Below are 19,805 nucleotides of genomic sequence, written 5' to 3'. Positions count from 1 at the left end.
AGGGTGCCAGGAAATAGGCTGCTATTTGGGACGCAACCATCTAAAATCAAATTTTATTGGTCACATACAGATGTTATTGTTGGTGTAAGGAAATGCTTGTAGTATCCATACACACGTTTCATCATCATAATCACCACCCCAACTACTGTTGTCATTGTCACCATCACCATCATAACCATGCACCACACTGCCCTGTAAACAGAAGCAGCACTGTTCAGAACACATTATCCTCCCTACAGCAAATCCCAGACTGAGCTCCTGACTGTGGTGTTGTGGTCTTCCTGTCTGGTTTAGCAGAGGTCCAAGTTGAGGGGCAAGGAGGAGGTCAAAGTTTAGGGGCACGGAAGAGGTCAAAGTTGAGGAGCACGGAGGAGGTCAAAGTTGAGAGGCAAGGAAGAGGCCAAAGTTGAGGGGCACGGAAGACTCTAGATGGCGTTGAGAGAACTCATAATATGACTACCTCAAATGGCAACACCAGTGTTAATTAAAACAACTGGAGATAACTTCTCAAGCTTTAGCATTTATATGTGACAGAAAACAAAGCCAGGATAGGGGACAGGGCCTGTGTTCTGGGACCTGTCCTTGCTTTCATCCGTCATTGCTGAAAGGCATGTGAGATGTGCGGATTTGGTCCCTCCGCTAAGTGTTTGCTATAGACATGCTCTCTTGTCTTGGTGCTAGTCAGTGCTAGTAGAAAAAGTGCATTTTTCACTGTCTGATCCGTGGAACTAATTTAAGATAATGCCCACTGGCATCAGTCGTTCCCTGGTATAACAGTGACTGAGGGGACGGCGGTGGTGGCTGGAGTTGCAGCAACGCCAACCAGCCATCTAATTTCCATGGGAATAAGTCCCCATTATTCTACTTTAACACCCTGTCAAGGGAGGATTAGGAGCCTGTGGGTTCTCTAGCACACGCAGTCTGGGGAGGTGAGAGATCTCAGGCTCGCAGCGCTCAGGGGAGAAGTAAAGCCCAGGAGCACAGGAATAACATGACAGAGGGGCTTAGGCATCAAAGTGAAGCAGTCAGGCAGCCTCCTCCACCACACTGAGACATGAGATTACCATGAGCATCATCAGAGGAGCATGGGGGAGCGACCTCTATGAACGCAATTACAGCAATACTGTAGTTGAAGGCTGGCAGACAGAGCTTTAATTATTTAATTATTGACTGGATCAATGGTCCAGACGTTTTATCGCCTTGTGTGGTACTCTCTATCCTCCTGGTGTGGTGCTCTCTATCCTCCTGGTGTGGTGCTCTCTATCCTCCTGGTGTGGTGCTCTCTATACTCCTGGTGTGGTGCTCTCTATCCTCCTGGTGTGGTGCTCTCAATACTCCTGGTGTGGTGCGCTCTATCCTCCTGGTGTGGTGCTCTCTATCCTCCTGGTGTGGTGCTCTCTATACTCCTGGTGTGGAGCGCTCTATCCTCCTGGTGTGGTGCTCTCTATACTCCTGGTGTGGTGCTCTCTATCCTCCTGGTGTGGTGCTCTCTAAACTCCTGGTGTGGTGCGCTCTATCCTCCTGGTGTGGTGCTCTCTATCCTCCTGGTGTGGGGCGCTCTATCCTCCTGGTGTGGTGCTCTATACTCCTGGTGTGGTGCTCTCTATCCTCCTGGTGTGGTGCTCTCTATACTCCTGGTGTGGATTGCTCTATCCTCCTGGTGTGGTGCTCTCTATCCTCCTGGTGAGGTGCTCTCGATACTCCTGGTGTGATGCGCTCTATCCTCCTGGTGTGGTGCTCTCTATACTCCTGGTGTGGTGCTCTCTATCCTCCTGGTGTGGTGCTCTCTATACTACTGGTGTGGTGCTCTCTATTCTCCTGGTGTGGTACTCTCTATCCTCCTGGTGTGGTGCTCTCTATTCTCCTGGAGTGGTGCTCTCTATCCTCCTGGTGGGGTGCTCTCTATCCTCCTGGTGTGGTGCTCTATATCCTCCTGGTGTGGTGCTCTCTATCCTCCTGGTGTGGTGCTCTCTATCCTCCTGGTGTGGTGCTCTCTATACTCCTGGTGTGGTGCTCTCTATCCTCATGGTGTGGTGCTCTCTATACTCCTGGTGTGGCGATTGCTATACTCCTGGTGTGGTGCTCTCTATACTCCTGGTGTGGTGCTCTCTATCCTCCTGGTGTGGTGCTCTCTATACTCCTGGTGTGGTGCTCTCTATCCTCCTGGTGTGGTGCTCTCTATCCTCCTGGTGTGGTGCTCCCTATACTCCTGGTATGGTGCTCTCTATACTCCTGGTGTGGTGCTCTCTATCCTCCTGGTGTGGTGCTCTCTATACTCCTGGTGTGGTGCTCTCTATCCTCCTGGTGTGGTGCTCTCTATACTCCTGGTGTGGTGCTCTCTATCCTCCTGGTATGGTGCTCTCTATAATCCTGGTGTGGTGCTTTCTATCATCCTGGTGTGGTACTCTCTATCCTCCTGGTGTGGTGCTCTCTATACTCCTGGTGTGGTGCTCTCTATTCTCCTGGTGTGGTGCTCTCTATCCTCCTGGTGTGGTGCTCTCCATTCTCCTGGTGTGGTGCTCTATATACTCCTGGTGTGGTGCTCTCTATACTCCTGGTGTGGTGCTCTCTATCCTCCTGGTGTGGTGCTCTCTATACTCCTGGTGTGGTGCTCTCTATCCTCCTGGTGTGGTGCTCTCTATACTCCTGGTGTGGTGCTCTCTATACTCCTGGTGTGGGGTCAAAGACAGTTATCTAATGGAGACTTTGATTGACAAGTTATGTCAAGATGCAGGAGAAAGAGAGGGATCAAATAAATAAATAACATTGTTATTGACTGTATCTATGTATCAAAAGGGGAGTGGCCAGTGTAGCTATGTATCAAAAGGGGAGTGGCCAGTGTAGCTATGTATCAAAAGGGGAGTGGCCAGTGTAGCTATGTATCAAAAGGGGAGTGGCCAGTGTAGCTATGTATCAAAAGGGGAGTGGCCAGTGTAGCTATGTATCAAAAGCAAAAGGGAGAGTGGCCAGTGTAGCTATGTATCAAAAGGGGAGTGGCCAATGTATCTATGTATCAATAGCAAAAGGGAGAGTGGCCAGTGTATCTATGTATCAATAGCAAAAGGGAGAGTGGCCAGGTCCTTTATTCATAAAGAGTCTCAGAGAAGGCGTGTTGATCAAATCAAATTGTATTTATCACATGCCCTGAATACACCTGGTGTAGACTGTACAGTGAAATGCTTGCTTACGAACCTTTCCCAACGATGCAGAGTTTTAAAATAATAATACAAAATAAAATAGTAACTAACACAAGAGGAATATGATAAAATACACAAGAATGGAGCTATATACAGGGAGTACCAGTACCAGATCAATGTGGAGCTATACACAGGGAGTACCAGTACCAGATCAATGTAGAGCTATATACAGGGAGTACCAGTACCAGATCAATGTGGAGTTATATACAGGGAGTACCAGTACCAGATCAATGTGGAGCTATATACAGGGAGTACCAGTACCAGATCAATGTGGAGTTATATACAGGGAGTACCAGTACCAGATCAATGTAGAGCTATATACAGGGAGTACCAGTACCAGATCAATGTAGAGCTATATACAGGGAGTACCAGTACCAGATCAATGTGGAGCTATAAACAGGGAGTACCAGTACCAGATCAATGTGGAGCTATATACAGGGAGTACCAGTACCAGATCAATGTGGAGCTATATACAGGGAGTATCAGTACCAGATCAATGTGGAGCTATATACAGGGAGTACCAGTACCAGATCAATGTGGAGCTATAAACAGGGAGTACCAGATCAATGTGGAGCTATATACAGGGAGTACCAGTACCAGATCAATGTGGAGGTATATACAGGGAGTACCAGTACCAGATCAATGTGGAGCTATATACAGGGAGTACCAGTACCAGATCAGGAGGATAGAGAGCACCACACCAGGAGTATATATATCAATGTGGAGCTATATACAGGGAGTACCAGTACCAGATCAATGTGGAGCTATATACAGGGAGTACCAGTACCAGATCAATGTGGAGCTATATGCAGGGAGTACCAGTACCAGATGAATGTAGAGCTATATACAGGGAGTACCAGTACCAGATCAATGTGGAGTTATATACAGGGAGTACCAGATCCATGTGGCACTATATACAGGGAGTACCAGTACCAGATCAATGTAGAGCTATATACAGGGAGTACCAGTACCAGATCAATGTAGAGCTATATACAGGGAGTACCAGTACTAGATCAATGTGGAGCTATAAACAGGGAGTATCAGATCAATGTGGAGCTATACACAGGGAGTACCAGATCAATATGGAGCTATATACATGGTGTACCAGTACCAGATCAATGTGGAGCTATATACAGGGAGTACCAGTACCAGATCAATGTGGAGGTATATACAGGGACTACCAGTACCAGATCAATGTGGAGCTATATACAGGGAGTACCAGTACCAGATAAATGTGGAGCTATATACAGGGAGTACCATTACCAGATCAATGTGAAGCTATATACAGGGAGTACCAGTACCAGATCAATGTGGAGCTATAAACAGGGAGTACCAGTACCAGATCAATGTGGAGCTATATACAGGGAGTACTAGATCAATGTGGGGATATATACAGGGAGTACCAGTACCAGATCAATGTGGAGCTATATACAGGGAGTACCAGATCAATGTGGGGCTATATACAGGGAGTACCAGATCAATGTGGGGCTATATACAGGGAGTACCAGTACCAGATCAATGTGGGGCTATATACAGGGAGTACCAGTACCAGATCAATGTGGGGCTATATACAGGGAGTACCAGATCAATGTGGGGCTATATACAGGGAGTACCAGATCAATGTGGGGCTATATACAGGGAGTACCTGTACCAGATCAATGTGGAGCTATATACAGGGAGTACCAGATCAATGTGGGGCTATATACAGGGAGTACCAGTACCAGATCAATGTTGAGCTATATACAGGGAGTACCAGTACCAGATCAATGTGGAGCTATATACAGGGAGTACCAGTACCAGATCAATGTGGAGCTATATGCAGGGAGTACCAGTACCAGATCAATGTGGAGCTATATACAGGGAGTACCAGTACCAGATCAATGTGGAGCTATAAACAGGGAGTACCAGTACCAGATCAATGTAGAGCTATATACAGGGAGTACCAGTACCAGATCAATGTGGAGATATAAACAGGGAGTACCAGTAACAGATCAATGTAGAGCTATATACAGGGAGTACCAGTACCAGATCAATGTGGAGCTATATACAGGGAGTACCAGTACCAGATCAATGTGGAGCTATAAACAGGGAGTACCAGTACCAGATCAATGTAGAGCTATATACAGGGAGTACCAGTACCAGATCAATGTGGAGCTATAAACAGGGAGTACCAGTACCAGATCAATGTAGAGCTATATACATGGAGTACCAGTACCAGATCAATGTGGAGCTATATACAGGGAGTACCAGATCAATGTGGAGCTATAAACAGGGAGTACCAGATCAATGTGGAGCTATATACAGGGAGTACCAGTACCAGATCAATGTGGAGCTATATACAGGGAGTAACAGTACCAGATCAATGTGGAGCCACATACAGGGAGTACCAGTACCAGATCAATGTGGAGCTATAAACAGGGAGTACCAGTACCAGATCAATGTGGACTCATATACAGGGAGTACCAGATCAATGTGGAGCTATAAACAGGGAGTACCAGTACCAGATCAATGTGGAGCTATATACAGGGAGTACCAGTACCAGATCAATGTGGCGCTATATACAGGGAGTACCAGTACCAGATCAATGTGGAGCTATATACATGGAGTACCAGATCAATGTGGAGCTATATACAGGGAGTACCAGTACCAGATCAATGTGGGGCTATATACAGGGAGTACCAGTACCAGATCAATGTGGAGCTATATACATGGAGTACCAGTACCAGATCAATGTGGAGCTATATACAGGGAGTACCAGTACCAGATCAATGTGGAGCTATATACAGGGTGTACCAGTACCAGATCAATGTGGAGCCACATACAGGGAGTACCAGTACCAGATCAATGTAGAGCTATATACAGGAAGTACCAGTACCAGATCAATGTGGAGCTATATACAGGGAGTACCAGTACCAGATCAATGTGGAGCCACATACAGGGAGTACCAGTACCAGATCAATGTAGAGCTATATACAGGGAGTACCAGTACCAGATCAATGTGGAGCCACATACAGGGAGTACCAGTACCAGATCAATGTGGGGCTATATACAGGGAGTACCAGTACCAGATCAATGTGGAGCTATATACATGGTGTACCAGATCAATGTGGAGCTATATACAGGGAGTACCAGTACCAGATCAATGTTGAGCTATAAACAGGGAGTACCAGTACCAGATCAATGTGGAGCTATATACATGGAGTACCAGTACCAGATCAATGTGGAGCTATATACATGGAGTACCAGTACCAGATCAATGTAGAGATATATACAGGGAGTGCCAGATCAATGTGGAGCTATAAACAGGGAGTACCAGATCAATGTGGAGCTATAAACAAGGAGTACCAGATCAATGTGGAGCTATATACATGGAGTACCAGTACCAGATCAATGTAGAGCTATATACAGGGAGTACCAGATCAATGTGGAGCTATATACAGGGAGTACCAGTACCAGATCAATGTGGAGCTATAAACAGGGAGTACCAGATCAATGTGGAGCTATATACAGGGAGTACCAGTACCAGATCAATGTTGAGGTATATACATGGAGTACCAGTACCAGATCAATGTGGAGCTATACACAGGGAGGACCAGTACCAGATCAATGTGGAGCTATATACAGGGAGTACCAGTACCAGATCAATGTGGAGTTATATACAGAGAGTACCAGTACCAGATCAATGTGGAGCTATATACAGGGAGTACCAGTACCAGATCAATGTGGAGCTATATACAGGGAGTACCAGTACCAGATCAATGTGGAGTTATATACAGGGAGTACCAGTACCAGATCAATGTGGAGCTATATACAGGGAGTACCAGATCAATGTGGAGCTATATACAGGGAGTACCAGTACCAGATCAATGTGGAGCTATATACAGGGATTACCAGTACCAGATCAATGTGGAGCCACATACAGGGAGTACCAGTACCAGATCAATGTGGAGCTATAAACAGGGAGTACCAGTACCAGATCAATGTGGACTTATATACAGGGAGTACCAGATCAATGTGGAGCTATAAACAGGGAGTACCAGTACCAGATCAATGTGGAGCTATATACAGGGAGTACCAGTACCAGATCAATGTGGCGCTATATACAGGGAGTACCAGTACCAGATCAATGTGGAGCTATATACATGGAGTACCAGTACCAGATCAATGTGGAGCTATATACAGGGAGTACCAGTACCAGATCAATGTGGGGCTATATACAGGGAGTACCAGTACCAGATCAATGTGGAGCTATATACATGGAGTACCAGTACCAGATCAATGTGGAGCTATATACAGGGAGTACCAGTACCAGATCAATGTGGAGCTATATACAGGGTGTACCAGTACCAGATCAATGTGGAGCCACATACAGGGAGTACCAGTACCAGATCAATGTAGAGCTATATACAGGAAGTACCAGTACCAGATCAATGTGGAGCTATATACAGGGAGTACCAGTACCAGATCAATGTGGAGCCACATACAGGGAGTACCAGTACCAGATCAATGTAGAGCTATATACAGGGAGTACCAGTACCAGATCAATGTGGAGCCACATACAGGGAGTACCAGTACCAGATCAATGTGGGGCTATATACAGGGAGTACCAGTACCAGATCAATGTGGAGCTATATACATGGTGTACCAGATCAATGTGGAGCTATATACAGGGAGTACCAGTACCAGATCAATGTTGAGCTATAAACAGGGAGTACCAGTACCAGATCAATGTGGAGCTATATACATGGAGTACCAGTACCAGATCAATGTGGAGCTATATACATGGAGTACCAGTACCAGATCAATGTAGAGCTATATACAGGGAGTGCCAGATCAATGTGGAGCTATAAACAGGGAGTACCAGATCAATGTGGAGCTATAAACAGGGAGTACCAGATCAATGTGGAGCTATATACATGGAGTACCAGTACCAGATCAATGTAGAGCTATATACAGGGAGTACCAGATCAATGTGGAGCTATATACAGGGAGTACCAGTACCAGATCAATGTGGAGCTATAAACAGGGAGTACCAGATCAATGTGGAGCTATATACAGGGAGTACCAGTACCAGATCAATGTTGAGGTATATACATGGAGTACCAGTACCAGATCAATGTGGAGCTATACACAGGGAGGACCAGTACCAGATCAATGTGGAGCTATATACAGGGAGTACCAGTACCAGATCAATGTGGAGTTATATACAGAGAGTACCAGTACCAGATCAATGTGGAGCTATATACAGGGAGTACCAGTACCAGATCAATGTGGAGCTATATACAGGGAGTACCAGTACCAGATCAATGTGGAGTTATATACAGGGAGTACCAGTACCAGATCAATGTGGAGCTATATACAGGGAGTACCATTACCAGATCAATGCGGAGCTATATACAGGGAGTACCAGTACCAGATCAATGTGGAGCTATATACAGGGAGTACCAGTACCAGATCAATGTTGAGCTATATACAGGGAGTACCAGTACCAGATCAATGTGGAGCTATATACAGGGAGTACCAGTACCAGATCAACGTGGAGCTATAAACAGGAAGTACCAGATCAATGTGGAGTTATATACAGGGAGTACCAGTACCAGATCAATGTGGAGCTATATACATGGTGTACCAGTACCAGATCAATGTGGAGCTATATACAGGAAGTACCAGTACCAGATCAATGTGGAGCTATTTACAGGGAGTATGTATTTGAGGGAGATATGTACATGAAGGCAGGGTAAAGTCACTAAGCATCAGGATAGATAATAATAAGGTATTTGAGGTAGATGTGTACATGAAGGCAGGGTAAAGTGACTAGGCATCAGGATAGATAATAATAAGGTATTTGAGGTAGATGTTTACATGAAGGCAGGGTAAAGTGACTAGGCATCAGGATAGATAATAATAAGGTATTTGAGGTAGATGTGTACATGAAGGCAGTGTAAAGTGACTAAGCATCAGGATAGATAATAATAAGGTATTTGAGGTAGATGTTTACATGAAGGCAGGGTAAAGTGACTAGGCATCAGGATAGATAATAATAAGGTATTTGAGGTAGATGTGTACATGAAGGCAGGGTAAAGTGACTAGGCATCAGGATAGATAATAATAAGGTATTTGAGGTAGATGTGTACATGAAGGCAGGGTAAAGTGACTAGGCATCAGGATAGATAATAATAAGGTATTTGAGGTGGATGTGTACATGAAGGCAGGGTAAAGTGACTAGACATCAGGATAGATAATAATAAGGTATTTGAGGTAGATGTGTACATGAAGGCAGGGTAAAGTGACTAGACATCAGGATAGATAATAATAAGGTATTTGAGGTAGATGTTTACATGAAGGCAGGGTAAAGTGACTAGGCATCTGTCACGTTCCTGACCTTGTTTTCCTTTTGTATTGTTGTGTTTAGTGGGTCAGGACGTGAGCTGGGTGGGCAGTCTGTGTTGTTTGTTCTATGTTAAGTGTCAGTGTTAATTGACCTTGTATGGCTCTCAATCAGAGGCAGGTGGTTGTCGTTTTCCTCTGATTGAGAACCATATATAGGTAGGTTGTTTCACATTGTTTGTTGTGGGTGGTTGTCTTCCGTGTCTGTGTATGTTGCACCACACGGGACTGTTTCGGTTTGTCGTTCGTGTATGTAGTCTGTTCCTGTTCGTGCGTTCTTCGTATATTGTAAGTTCTCAAGTCCAGGTCTGTCTACATCGTTTATTTGTTTTGTAGGTTGTTGAAGTGTTTTCGTGTTTCGTCTTTACTTTAATAAACATCATTATGTCCACATTCCACGCTGCGCTTTGGTCCAATCCCTACTCCTCCTCTTCAGACGAAGAGGAGGAGAATGACCGTTACAGCATCAGGATAGATAATAAGGTATTTGAGGTAGATATGTACATGAAGGCAGGGTAAAGTGACTAAGCATCAGGATAGATAATAATAAGGTATTTGAGGTAGATATGTACATGAAGGCAGGGTAAAGTGACTAGACATAAGGATAGATAATAATAAGGTATTTGAGGTAGATATGTACATGAAGGCAGGGTAAAGTGACTAGACATCAGGATAGATAATAAGGTATTTGAGGTAGATGTGTACATGAAGGCAGGGTAAAGTGACTAGGCATCAGGATAGATAATAATAAGGTATTTGAGGTAGATGTGTACATGAAGGCAGGGTAAAGTGACTAGGCATCAGGATAGATAATAATAAGGTATTTGAGGTAGATATGTACATGAAGGCAGGGTAAAGTGACTAGGCATCAGGATAGATAATAATAAGGTATTTGAGGTAGATATGTACATGAAGGCAGGGTAAAGTGACTAAGCATCAGGATAGATAATAATAAGGTATTTGAGGTAGATATGTACATGAAGGCAGGGTAAAGTGACTAGACATCAGGATAGATAATAATAAGGTATTTGAGGTAGATATGTACATGAAGGCAGGGTAAAGTGACGAGACATCAGGATAGATAATAATAAGGTATTTGAGGTAGATATGTACATGAAGGCAGGGTAAAGTGACTAGACATCAGGATAGATAATAATAAGGTATTTGAGGTAGATATGTACATGAAGGCAGGGTAAAGTGACTAGACATCAGGATAGATAATAATAAGGTATTTGAGGTAGATATGCACATGAAGGCAGGGTAAAGTGACTAGACATCAGGATAGATAATAATAAGGTATTTGAGGTAGATGTGTACATGAAGGCAGGATAAAGTGACTAGACATCAGGATAGATAATAATAAGGTATTTGAGGTAGATGTGTACATGAAGGCAGGGTAAAGTGACTAGGCATCAGGATAGATAATAATAAGGTATTTGAGGTAGATGTGTACATGAAGGCAGGGTAAAGTGACTAGGCATCAGGATAGATAATAATAAGGTATTTGAGGTAGATGTGTACGTGAAGGCAGGGTAAAGTGACTAGGCATGAGGATAGATAATAATAAGGTATTTGAGGTAGATGTGTACGTGAAGGCAGGGTAAAGTGACTAGACATCAGGATAGATAATAATAAGGTATTTGAGGTAGATGTGTACGTGAAGGCAGGATAAAGTGACTAGACATCAGGATAGATAATAATAAGGTATTTGAGGTAGATGTGTACGTGAAGGCAGTGTAAAGTGACTAGGCATCAGGATAGATAATAATAAGGTATTTGAGGTAGATGTGTACATGAAGGCAGGGTAAAGTGACTAGGCATCAGGATAGATAATAATAAGGTATTTGAGGTAGATGTGTACATGAAGGCAGGGTAAAGTGACTAGACATCAGGATAGATAATAATAAGGTATTTGAGGTAGATGTGTACGTGAAGGCAGGGTAAAGTGACTCGACATCAGGATAGATAATAATAAGGTATTTGAGGTAGATGTGTACATGAAGGCAGGGTAAAGTGACTAGACATCAGGAAAGATAATAATAAGGTATTTGAGGTAGATGTGTACATGAAGGCAGGGTAAAGTGACTAGACATCAGGATAGATAATAATAAGGTATTTGAGGTAGATGTGTACATGAAGGCAGGGTAAAGTGACTAGACATCAGGATAGATAATAATAAGGTATTTGAGGTAGATGTGTACGTGAAGGCAGTGTAAAGTGACTAGGCATCAGGATAGATAATAATAAGGTATTTGAGGTAGATGTGTACATGAAGGCAGGGTAAAGTGACTAGACATCAGGATAGATAATAATAAGGTATTTGAGGTAGATGTTTACATGAAGGCAGGGTAAAGTGACTAGGCATCTGTCACGTTCCTGACCTTGTTTTCCTTTTGTATTGTTGTGTTTAGTGGGTCAGGACGTGAGCTGGGTGGGCAGTCTGTGTTGTTTGTTCTATGTTAAGTGTCAGTGTTAATTGACCTTGTATGGCTCTCAATCAGAGGCAGGTGGTTGTCGTTTTCCTCTGATTGAGAACCATATATAGGTAGGTTGTTTCACATTGTTTGTTGTGGGTGGTTGTCTTCCGTGTCTGTGTATGTTGCACCACACGGGACTGTTTCGGTTTGTCGTTCGTGTATGTAGTCTGTTCCTGTTCGTGCGTTCTTCGTATATTGTAAGTTCTCAAGTCCAGGTCTGTCTACATCGTTTATTTGTTTTGTAGGTTGTTGAAGTGTTTTCGTGTTTCGTCTTTACTTTAATAAACATCATTATGTCCACATTCCACGCTGCGCTTTGGTCCAATCCCTACTCCTCCTCTTCAGACGAAGAGGAGGAGAATGACCGTTACAGCATCAGGATAGATAATAAGGTATTTGAGGTAGATATGTACATGAAGGCAGGGTAAAGTGACTAAGCATCAGGATAGATAATAATAAGGTATTTGAGGTAGATATGTACATGAAGGCAGGGTAAAGTGACTAGACATAAGGATAGATAATAATAAGGTATTTGAGGTAGATATGTACATGAAGGCAGGGTAAAGTGACTAGACATCAGGATAGATAATAAGGTATTTGAGGTAGATGTGTACATGAAGGCAGGGTAAAGTGACTAGGCATCAGGATAGATAATAATAAGGTATTTGAGGTAGATGTGTACATGAAGGCAGGGTAAAGTGACTAGGCATCAGGATAGATAATAATAAGGTATTTGAGGTAGATATGTACATGAAGGCAGGGTAAAGTGACTAGGCATCAGGATAGATAATAATAAGGTATTTGAGGTAGATATGTACATGAAGGCAGGGTAAAGTGACTAAGCATCAGGATAGATAATAATAAGGTATTTGAGGTAGATATGTACATGAAGGCAGGGTAAAGTGACTAGACATCAGGATAGATAATAATAAGGTATTTGAGGTAGATATGTACATGAAGGCAGGGTAAAGTGACGAGACATCAGGATAGATAATAATAAGGTATTTGAGGTAGATATGTACATGAAGGCAGGGTAAAGTGACTAGACATCAGGATAGATAATAATAAGGTATTTGAGGTAGATATGTACATGAAGGCAGGGTAAAGTGACTAGACATCAGGATAGATAATAATAAGGTATTTGAGGTAGATATGCACATGAAGGCAGGGTAAAGTGACTAGACATCAGGATAGATAATAATAAGGTATTTGAGGTAGATGTGTACATGAAGGCAGGATAAAGTGACTAGACATCAGGATAGATAATAATAAGGTATTTGAGGTAGATGTGTACATGAAGGCAGGGTAAAGTGACTAGGCATCAGGATAGATAATAATAAGGTATTTGAGGTAGATGTGTACATGAAGGCAGGGTAAAGTGACTAGGCATCAGGATAGATAATAATAAGGTATTTGAGGTAGATGTGTACGTGAAGGCAGGGTAAAGTGACTAGGCATGAGGATAGATAATAATAAGGTATTTGAGGTAGATGTGTACGTGAAGGCAGGGTAAAGTGACTAGACATCAGGATAGATAATAATAAGGTATTTGAGGTAGATGTGTACGTGAAGGCAGGATAAAGTGACTAGACATCAGGATAGATAATAATAAGGTATTTGAGGTAGATGTGTACGTGAAGGCAGTGTAAAGTGACTAGGCATCAGGATAGATAATAATAAGGTATTTGAGGTAGATGTGTACATGAAGGCAGGGTAAAGTGACTAGGCATCAGGATAGATAATAATAAGGTATTTGAGGTAGATGTGTACATGAAGGCAGGGTAAAGTGACTAGACATCAGGATAGATAATAATAAGGTATTTGAGGTAGATGTGTACGTGAAGGCAGGGTAAAGTGACTCGACATCAGGATAGATAATAATAAGGTATTTGAGGTAGATGTGTACATGAAGGCAGGGTAAAGTGACTAGACATCAGGAAAGATAATAATAAGGTATTTGAGGTAGATGTGTACATGAAGGCAGGGTAAAGTGACTAGACATCAGGATAGATAATAATAAGGTATTTGAGGTAGATGTGTACATGAAGGCAGGGTAAAGTGACTAGACATCAGGATAGATAATAATAAGGTATTTGAGGTAGATGTGTACATGAAGGCAGGGTAAAGTGACTAGGCATCAGGATAGATAATAATAAGGTATTTGAGGTAGATATGTACATGAAGGCAGGGTAAAGTGACTAGGCATCAGGATAGATAATAATAAGGTATTTGAGGTAGATATGTACATGAAGGCAGGGTAAAGTGACTAGGCATCAGGATAGATAATAATAAGGTATTTGAGGTAGATATGCACATGAAGGCAGGGTAAAGTGACTAGACATCAGGATAGATAATAATAAGGTATTTGAGGTAGATGTGTACGTGAAGGCAGTGTAAAGTGACTAGGCATCAGGATAGATAATAATAAGGTATTTGAGGTAGATGTGTACATGAAGGCAGGGTAAAGTGACTAGGCATCAGGATAGATAATAAGGTATTTGAGGTAGATGTGTACATGAAGGCAGGGCAAAGTGACTAGACATCAGGATAGATAATAATAAGGTATTTGAGGTAGATATGTACGTGAAGGCAGGGTAAAGTGACTAGGCATCAGGATAGATAATAATAAGGTATTTGAGGTAGATGTGTACGTGAAGGCAGTGTAAAGTGACTAGGCATCAGGATAGATAATAATAAGGTATTTGAGGTAGATATGTACATGAAGGCAGGGTAAAGTGACTAGACATCAGGATAGATAATAATAAGGTATTTGAGGTAGATGTGTACATGAAGGCAGGGTAAAGTGACTAGACATCAGGATAGATAATAATAAGGTATTTGAGGTAGATGTGTACATGAAGGCAGGGTAAAGTGACTAGACATCAGGATAGATAATAATAAGGTATTTGAGGTAGATATGTACATGAAGGCAGGGTAAAGTGACTAGGCATCAGGATAGATAATAATAAGGTATTTGAGGTAGATGTGTACATGAAGGCAGGGTAAAGTGACTAGACATCAGGATAGATAATAATAAGGTATTTGAGGTAGATATGTACATGAAGGCAGGGTAAAGTGACTAGACATCAGGATAGATAATAATAAGGTATTTGAGGTAGATATGTACATGAAGGCAGGGTAAAGTGACTAGGCATCAGGATAGATAATAAAAAGGTATTTGAGGTAGATATGTACATGAAGGCAGGGTAAAGTGACTAGACATCAGGATAGATAATAATAAGGTATTTGAGGTAGATATGTACATGAAGGCAGGGTAAAGTGACTAGACATCAGGATAGATAATAATAAGGTATTTGAGGTAGATATGTACATGAAGGCAGGGTAAAGTGACTAGACATCAGGATAGATAATAATAAGGTATTTGAGGTAGATGTGTACATGAAGGCAGGGTAAAGTGACTAGACATCAGGATAGATAATAATAAGGTATTTGAGGTAGATGTGTACATGAAGGCAGGGTAAAGTGACTAGGCATCAGGGCAGATAATAATAAGGTATTTGAGGTAGATATGTACATGAAGGCAGGGTAAAGTGACTAGGCATCAGGATAGATAATAATAAGGTATTTGAGGTAGATATGTACATGAAGGCAGGGTAAAGTGACTAGGCATCAGGATAGATAATAATAAGGTATTTGAGGTAGATGTGTACATGAAGGCAGGGTAAAGTGACTAGACATCAGGATAGATAATAATAAGGTATTTGAGGTAGATATGTACATGAAGGCAGGGTAAAGTGACTAGACATCAGGATAGATAATAATAAGGTATTTGAGGTAGATATGTACATGAAGGCAGGGTAAAGTGACTAGGCATCAGGATAGATAATAATAAGGTATTTGAGGTAGATGTGTACATGAAGGCAGGGTAAAGTGACTAGACATCAGGATAGATAATAATAAGGTATTTGAGGTAGATGTGTACATGAAGGCAGGGTAAAGTGACTAGACATCAGGATAGATAATAATAAGGTATTTGAGGTAGATGTGTACATGAAGGCAGGGTAAAGTGACTAGAAATCAGGATAGATAATAATAAGGTATTTGAGGTAGATATGTACATGAAGGCAGGGTAAAGTGACTAGACATCAGGATAGATAATAATAAGGTATTTGAGGTAGGTATGTACATGAAGGCAGGGTAAAGTGACTAGATATCAGGATAGATAATAATAAGGTATTTGAGGTAGATATGTACATGAAGGCAGGGTAAAGTGACTAGACATCAGGATAGATAATAATAAGGTATTTGAGGTAGATGTGTACATGAAGGCAGGGTAAAGTGACTAGACATCAGGATAGATAATAATAAGGTATTTGAGGTAGATATGTACATGAAGGCAGGGTAAAGTGACTAGGCATCAGGGTAGATAATAATAAGGGTAAAATAAAGAGCGGAGTAGCAGCAGCAAATAATGAGTGTAAAAGTGTGTCTGTGTGAATGTGCGTGTATGTATGTATGTGTGTGTGTTTGTGTTGTGTGGGTATGCGTGTGTGTGTGTAGTGTTTGTGAATGTGTGAGGGTTTTGTGTCGGTGTAAAAGCTTAGTGTGTGTGAGTGAGTGTGTATATTGTGTGTATATAAAGTGGATGTGCACAGGTTCAGGGCAAGATAGAGTCAGTGCAGACAGTTCGGGTAACATTAATTGACTATTTCGCAGTCTGGCTATTTCGCAGCCTTATGGCTTGGGGTAGAAGCTGTCTCTGAGCTTGTTGGTCTGAGAGCCAACGCTTCGATACCGTTTTCCGGTCCGCACCACCCTTTGTAGCGATTTGCTGTCAAGGGCGGTGATATTGCCATACCAAGTGGTGATGCAGCCAGTCAAGATGCTCTCAATGGTGCAGCTGTAGAACTTTTTGAGGATCTGAGGGCCCATGACAAATCTTTTCAGTCTCCTGAGGGGGAAGAGGTGTTGTCGTGCCCTCTTCATAACTGTGCGGGTGTGTGTGGACCATTTTAAGTCCTTAATGATGTGGACACCACGGAACTTGAAGCTCTCGACCCGCTCCACAAAAGCTCTGTCGATGTGGATGGGAGTGTGCTCTTCCCTCTTTCTTCTATAGTCCACAATCAGCTCCTTGGTCTTACTAACATTGAGGGAGAGATTGTTGTCCTGGCACCACACTGCTAAGTCTCTGACCTCCTCCCTGTAGTCCACAATCAGCTCCTTGGTCTTACTAACATTGAGGGAGAGATTGTTGTCCTGGTAGGTAGATATATATGTAGGAGGCTCACCCTAACATTTCAGGAAGAGAAGACACGTTTGCCAGGTGTACAATGAACAAATGATTGACAGCAACCTATAGAATTCGACTTAAATCAACAATAAATAACTGATAGATAACCAAGTATGCAAAAGAGTCAATTGTAAGTGACAATTAGTCTAATGCCCTCTGCGATACGTAAAGATTCTGAAATACTTTCTCTCACAGGCTATTAATATGCGGGGCACATCTCACTCCAACAGGTAAAATTGCCCATAAGCATTTCAATCAAAAGCAATCAATTCAAGGTCATGTTTACATTGTTGCAATGATCGAATTTAGGCTCATGTCGTGAGTTATTGCGGTAAACATTTAAAATGAATTGATATGTTTTAAACTTATATTTTGAAATGAATTAATAATTTTAAATAAATAACCGCCCGAATCTTGTTCGTAAATGTAGGCTTAAGGCCAAATACGTAATGTTTCTGGTGTAGGACTGCAGATAAATGGTACAAATACGTAATGTTTCTGGTGTAGGACTGCAGATAAATGGCTCGATTTGGTAATATGGTGGTGTGTCTAACCACAGGTTCTACATTCGCCTATCTCTGTTGAGCGATGGACCATTCCATCACCCCTCTACCACACGTCATGCTCAATATCAAACAAACCCAACCGACAGAAGAAAAAAACTCATTTGGTGGTATCAGGAAAAAAAACTGTCATCTAATTCGTGAAATATTTCTACTTGATTCTCATTATCATGGATCGGTAGTGTAGCTTAACTTAAATATGTATTTACGCACCACAAGTATAGTGCATTGATATGTTTAGATGCATACTTGTGTATGACAAAAAGAGGAAAAATATCGAGTTTCATTATTTGAACTATATTCAAGTTTAAAAGGTGATTATGAAAGCAGTCGTGGGGAAATCATATTTTATGCACACTGAAATGTGAATAAGCAGACAACCTATGTCCCTTACAACGAATTTAAAAATGTTAATAATGTATAATGTATGTTATATTTGTGTAATAATTTTTATTTTATTAGGAGGAATTGATGTCTAATGTAATTACACTTTTCTGTGCAAAGAAGGAATCGGGGGAACTTGTTGTGCATGGACTGTTATGTGAGCTCTCCACACAAGCGCGCGCTCTTACCCTTGCCGCTCTGGAAGAATAGGGATCCTCAAATAGATTCCAAATCACAGGTCGCCACTTTTTCCAGCGGCTGATATTAGGATCAACCACTTCCTCAATTCCGAGTCTTTTCCCCGTCTCTTCGTCGTCGTCTCCATTGTCAACGTTTATGTCGAACACGTCGAGCGCCTCCTCCGCGTCCCTGTGTTGGCGATAGGTCATCCAGCAGCATGGCTCCACGTCCGTCTCATCGATTCCCCAGAAGGACAGCTCTTCCTCGAACAGCGGACCACAAACATCTGCTGGGCAATGGAGTTTCCCGGTTCGATAGTAGTTAAGGACATAAGCGAATACCCCTGGGTGGCGGTCAAAAAAGTATTCGTTGTTCCGCGTGTTGTACTCTATGAAGCCGGGGACTTGTTGCAGCTGATCCAAAACGGACTCGATGTCAGAATCGGAGGCAAGAAGGGCCAGCCGAGTCCCCGGCAGTGTCCTCAGCGTGTTCTTGTACGTCTCGTGCCTGGTTCCCCCAACGTTGAGGATTATCCTCTCGTTGTCGTCGAACTTACCCATCGCTCTGTATAAGACATGACTTGGTAAATAAGGTATATCGAGTGCAGTCCAGAGTAACAGCGGGCACGGTGCTGTACACACCCAGTTGGGTTAGAAAATCTCACGAAAGCCCTTTTGGATTCAGCTGAGAGCAGCCACTCCAAATTCAGCCTGGAGCTCTCATTGCGCTTGGTGAAAGTGCTTTACCAATCTCATCGTTGTTGGTGATTTGGAAGAGAGGATCTTATCGCGTGTCAGACTCCCTCTAGTTCCTCCTTGTGCGAATGATCTGTCAGCCAGTAGCTCCAAGCACAGGCAGCGCCGGTTGTGTGCCTTGGGGGTGTCTTTACTCTCTTCTCCGCTCAACACTTGGACAGGTGAAGTCAAACGAAACCATTCCAATTATTGATTTGTAACCTTGAGCTCTGTGCCCTTTTTGTTAAAGGTCATGACAATGCCGTGGTGAATAGCAAGTAAGCAAACCTGGATATGGTTCTCTCCGAAATGTTTAGTCTTTGACGAGAAACGACGTCAAGGGCACACCCTCTCCCTTTCTGTACACATGTTGTCTGTTGCTATAGTGTGTGTGTGCGTCCGTGTTACTAGCGATCCTCTCACACGTGCTCATGTTGCTATGTAGCAACGATCACTCATTACATTTGGATTGGCAATCAAAATAGTTGAAATCTATGCCAACGAATATCTAGTGCAACTTTTTTCAGCTTTTATGATTCGCCGAAATAAGATGTTGAACGTGAGTGTTCTCAACAGGTCAGATTGCTTAACTGAAAAACATGTCTCATGTGGTTCCCGTTCTATTTCCA

At 42.4% G+C, this 19,805-nt stretch overlaps 1 protein-coding gene across 2 annotated transcripts in view; it reads right to left on the bottom strand.

The window, feature by feature from the left end:
- LOC120032246 (potassium voltage-gated channel subfamily C member 2-like) overlaps window positions 1-19,002 on the bottom strand; it is a 79,004-nt gene extending 60,002 nt beyond the window's left edge. For both annotated transcript variants that reach the window (XM_038978247.1, XM_038978248.1), the window contains exon 1: window positions 18,451-19,002. In XM_038978247.1, the coding sequence (XP_038834175.1) occupies window positions 18,451-19,002 (552 nt within the window). The remainder of the gene's footprint in view (window positions 1-18,450) is intronic.
- Between the last annotated feature and the right edge of the window lie 803 nt (window positions 19,003-19,805).

Source organism: Salvelinus namaycush, chromosome 38 (assembly GCF_016432855.1).
Source record: "Salvelinus namaycush isolate Seneca chromosome 38, SaNama_1.0, whole genome shotgun sequence".
NCBI lineage: Eukaryota > Metazoa > Chordata > Actinopteri > Salmoniformes > Salmonidae > Salvelinus > Salvelinus namaycush.
Note: the sequence above shows the minus strand (reverse complement) of the source record. Positions and strands in the feature narration are given on the sequence as shown.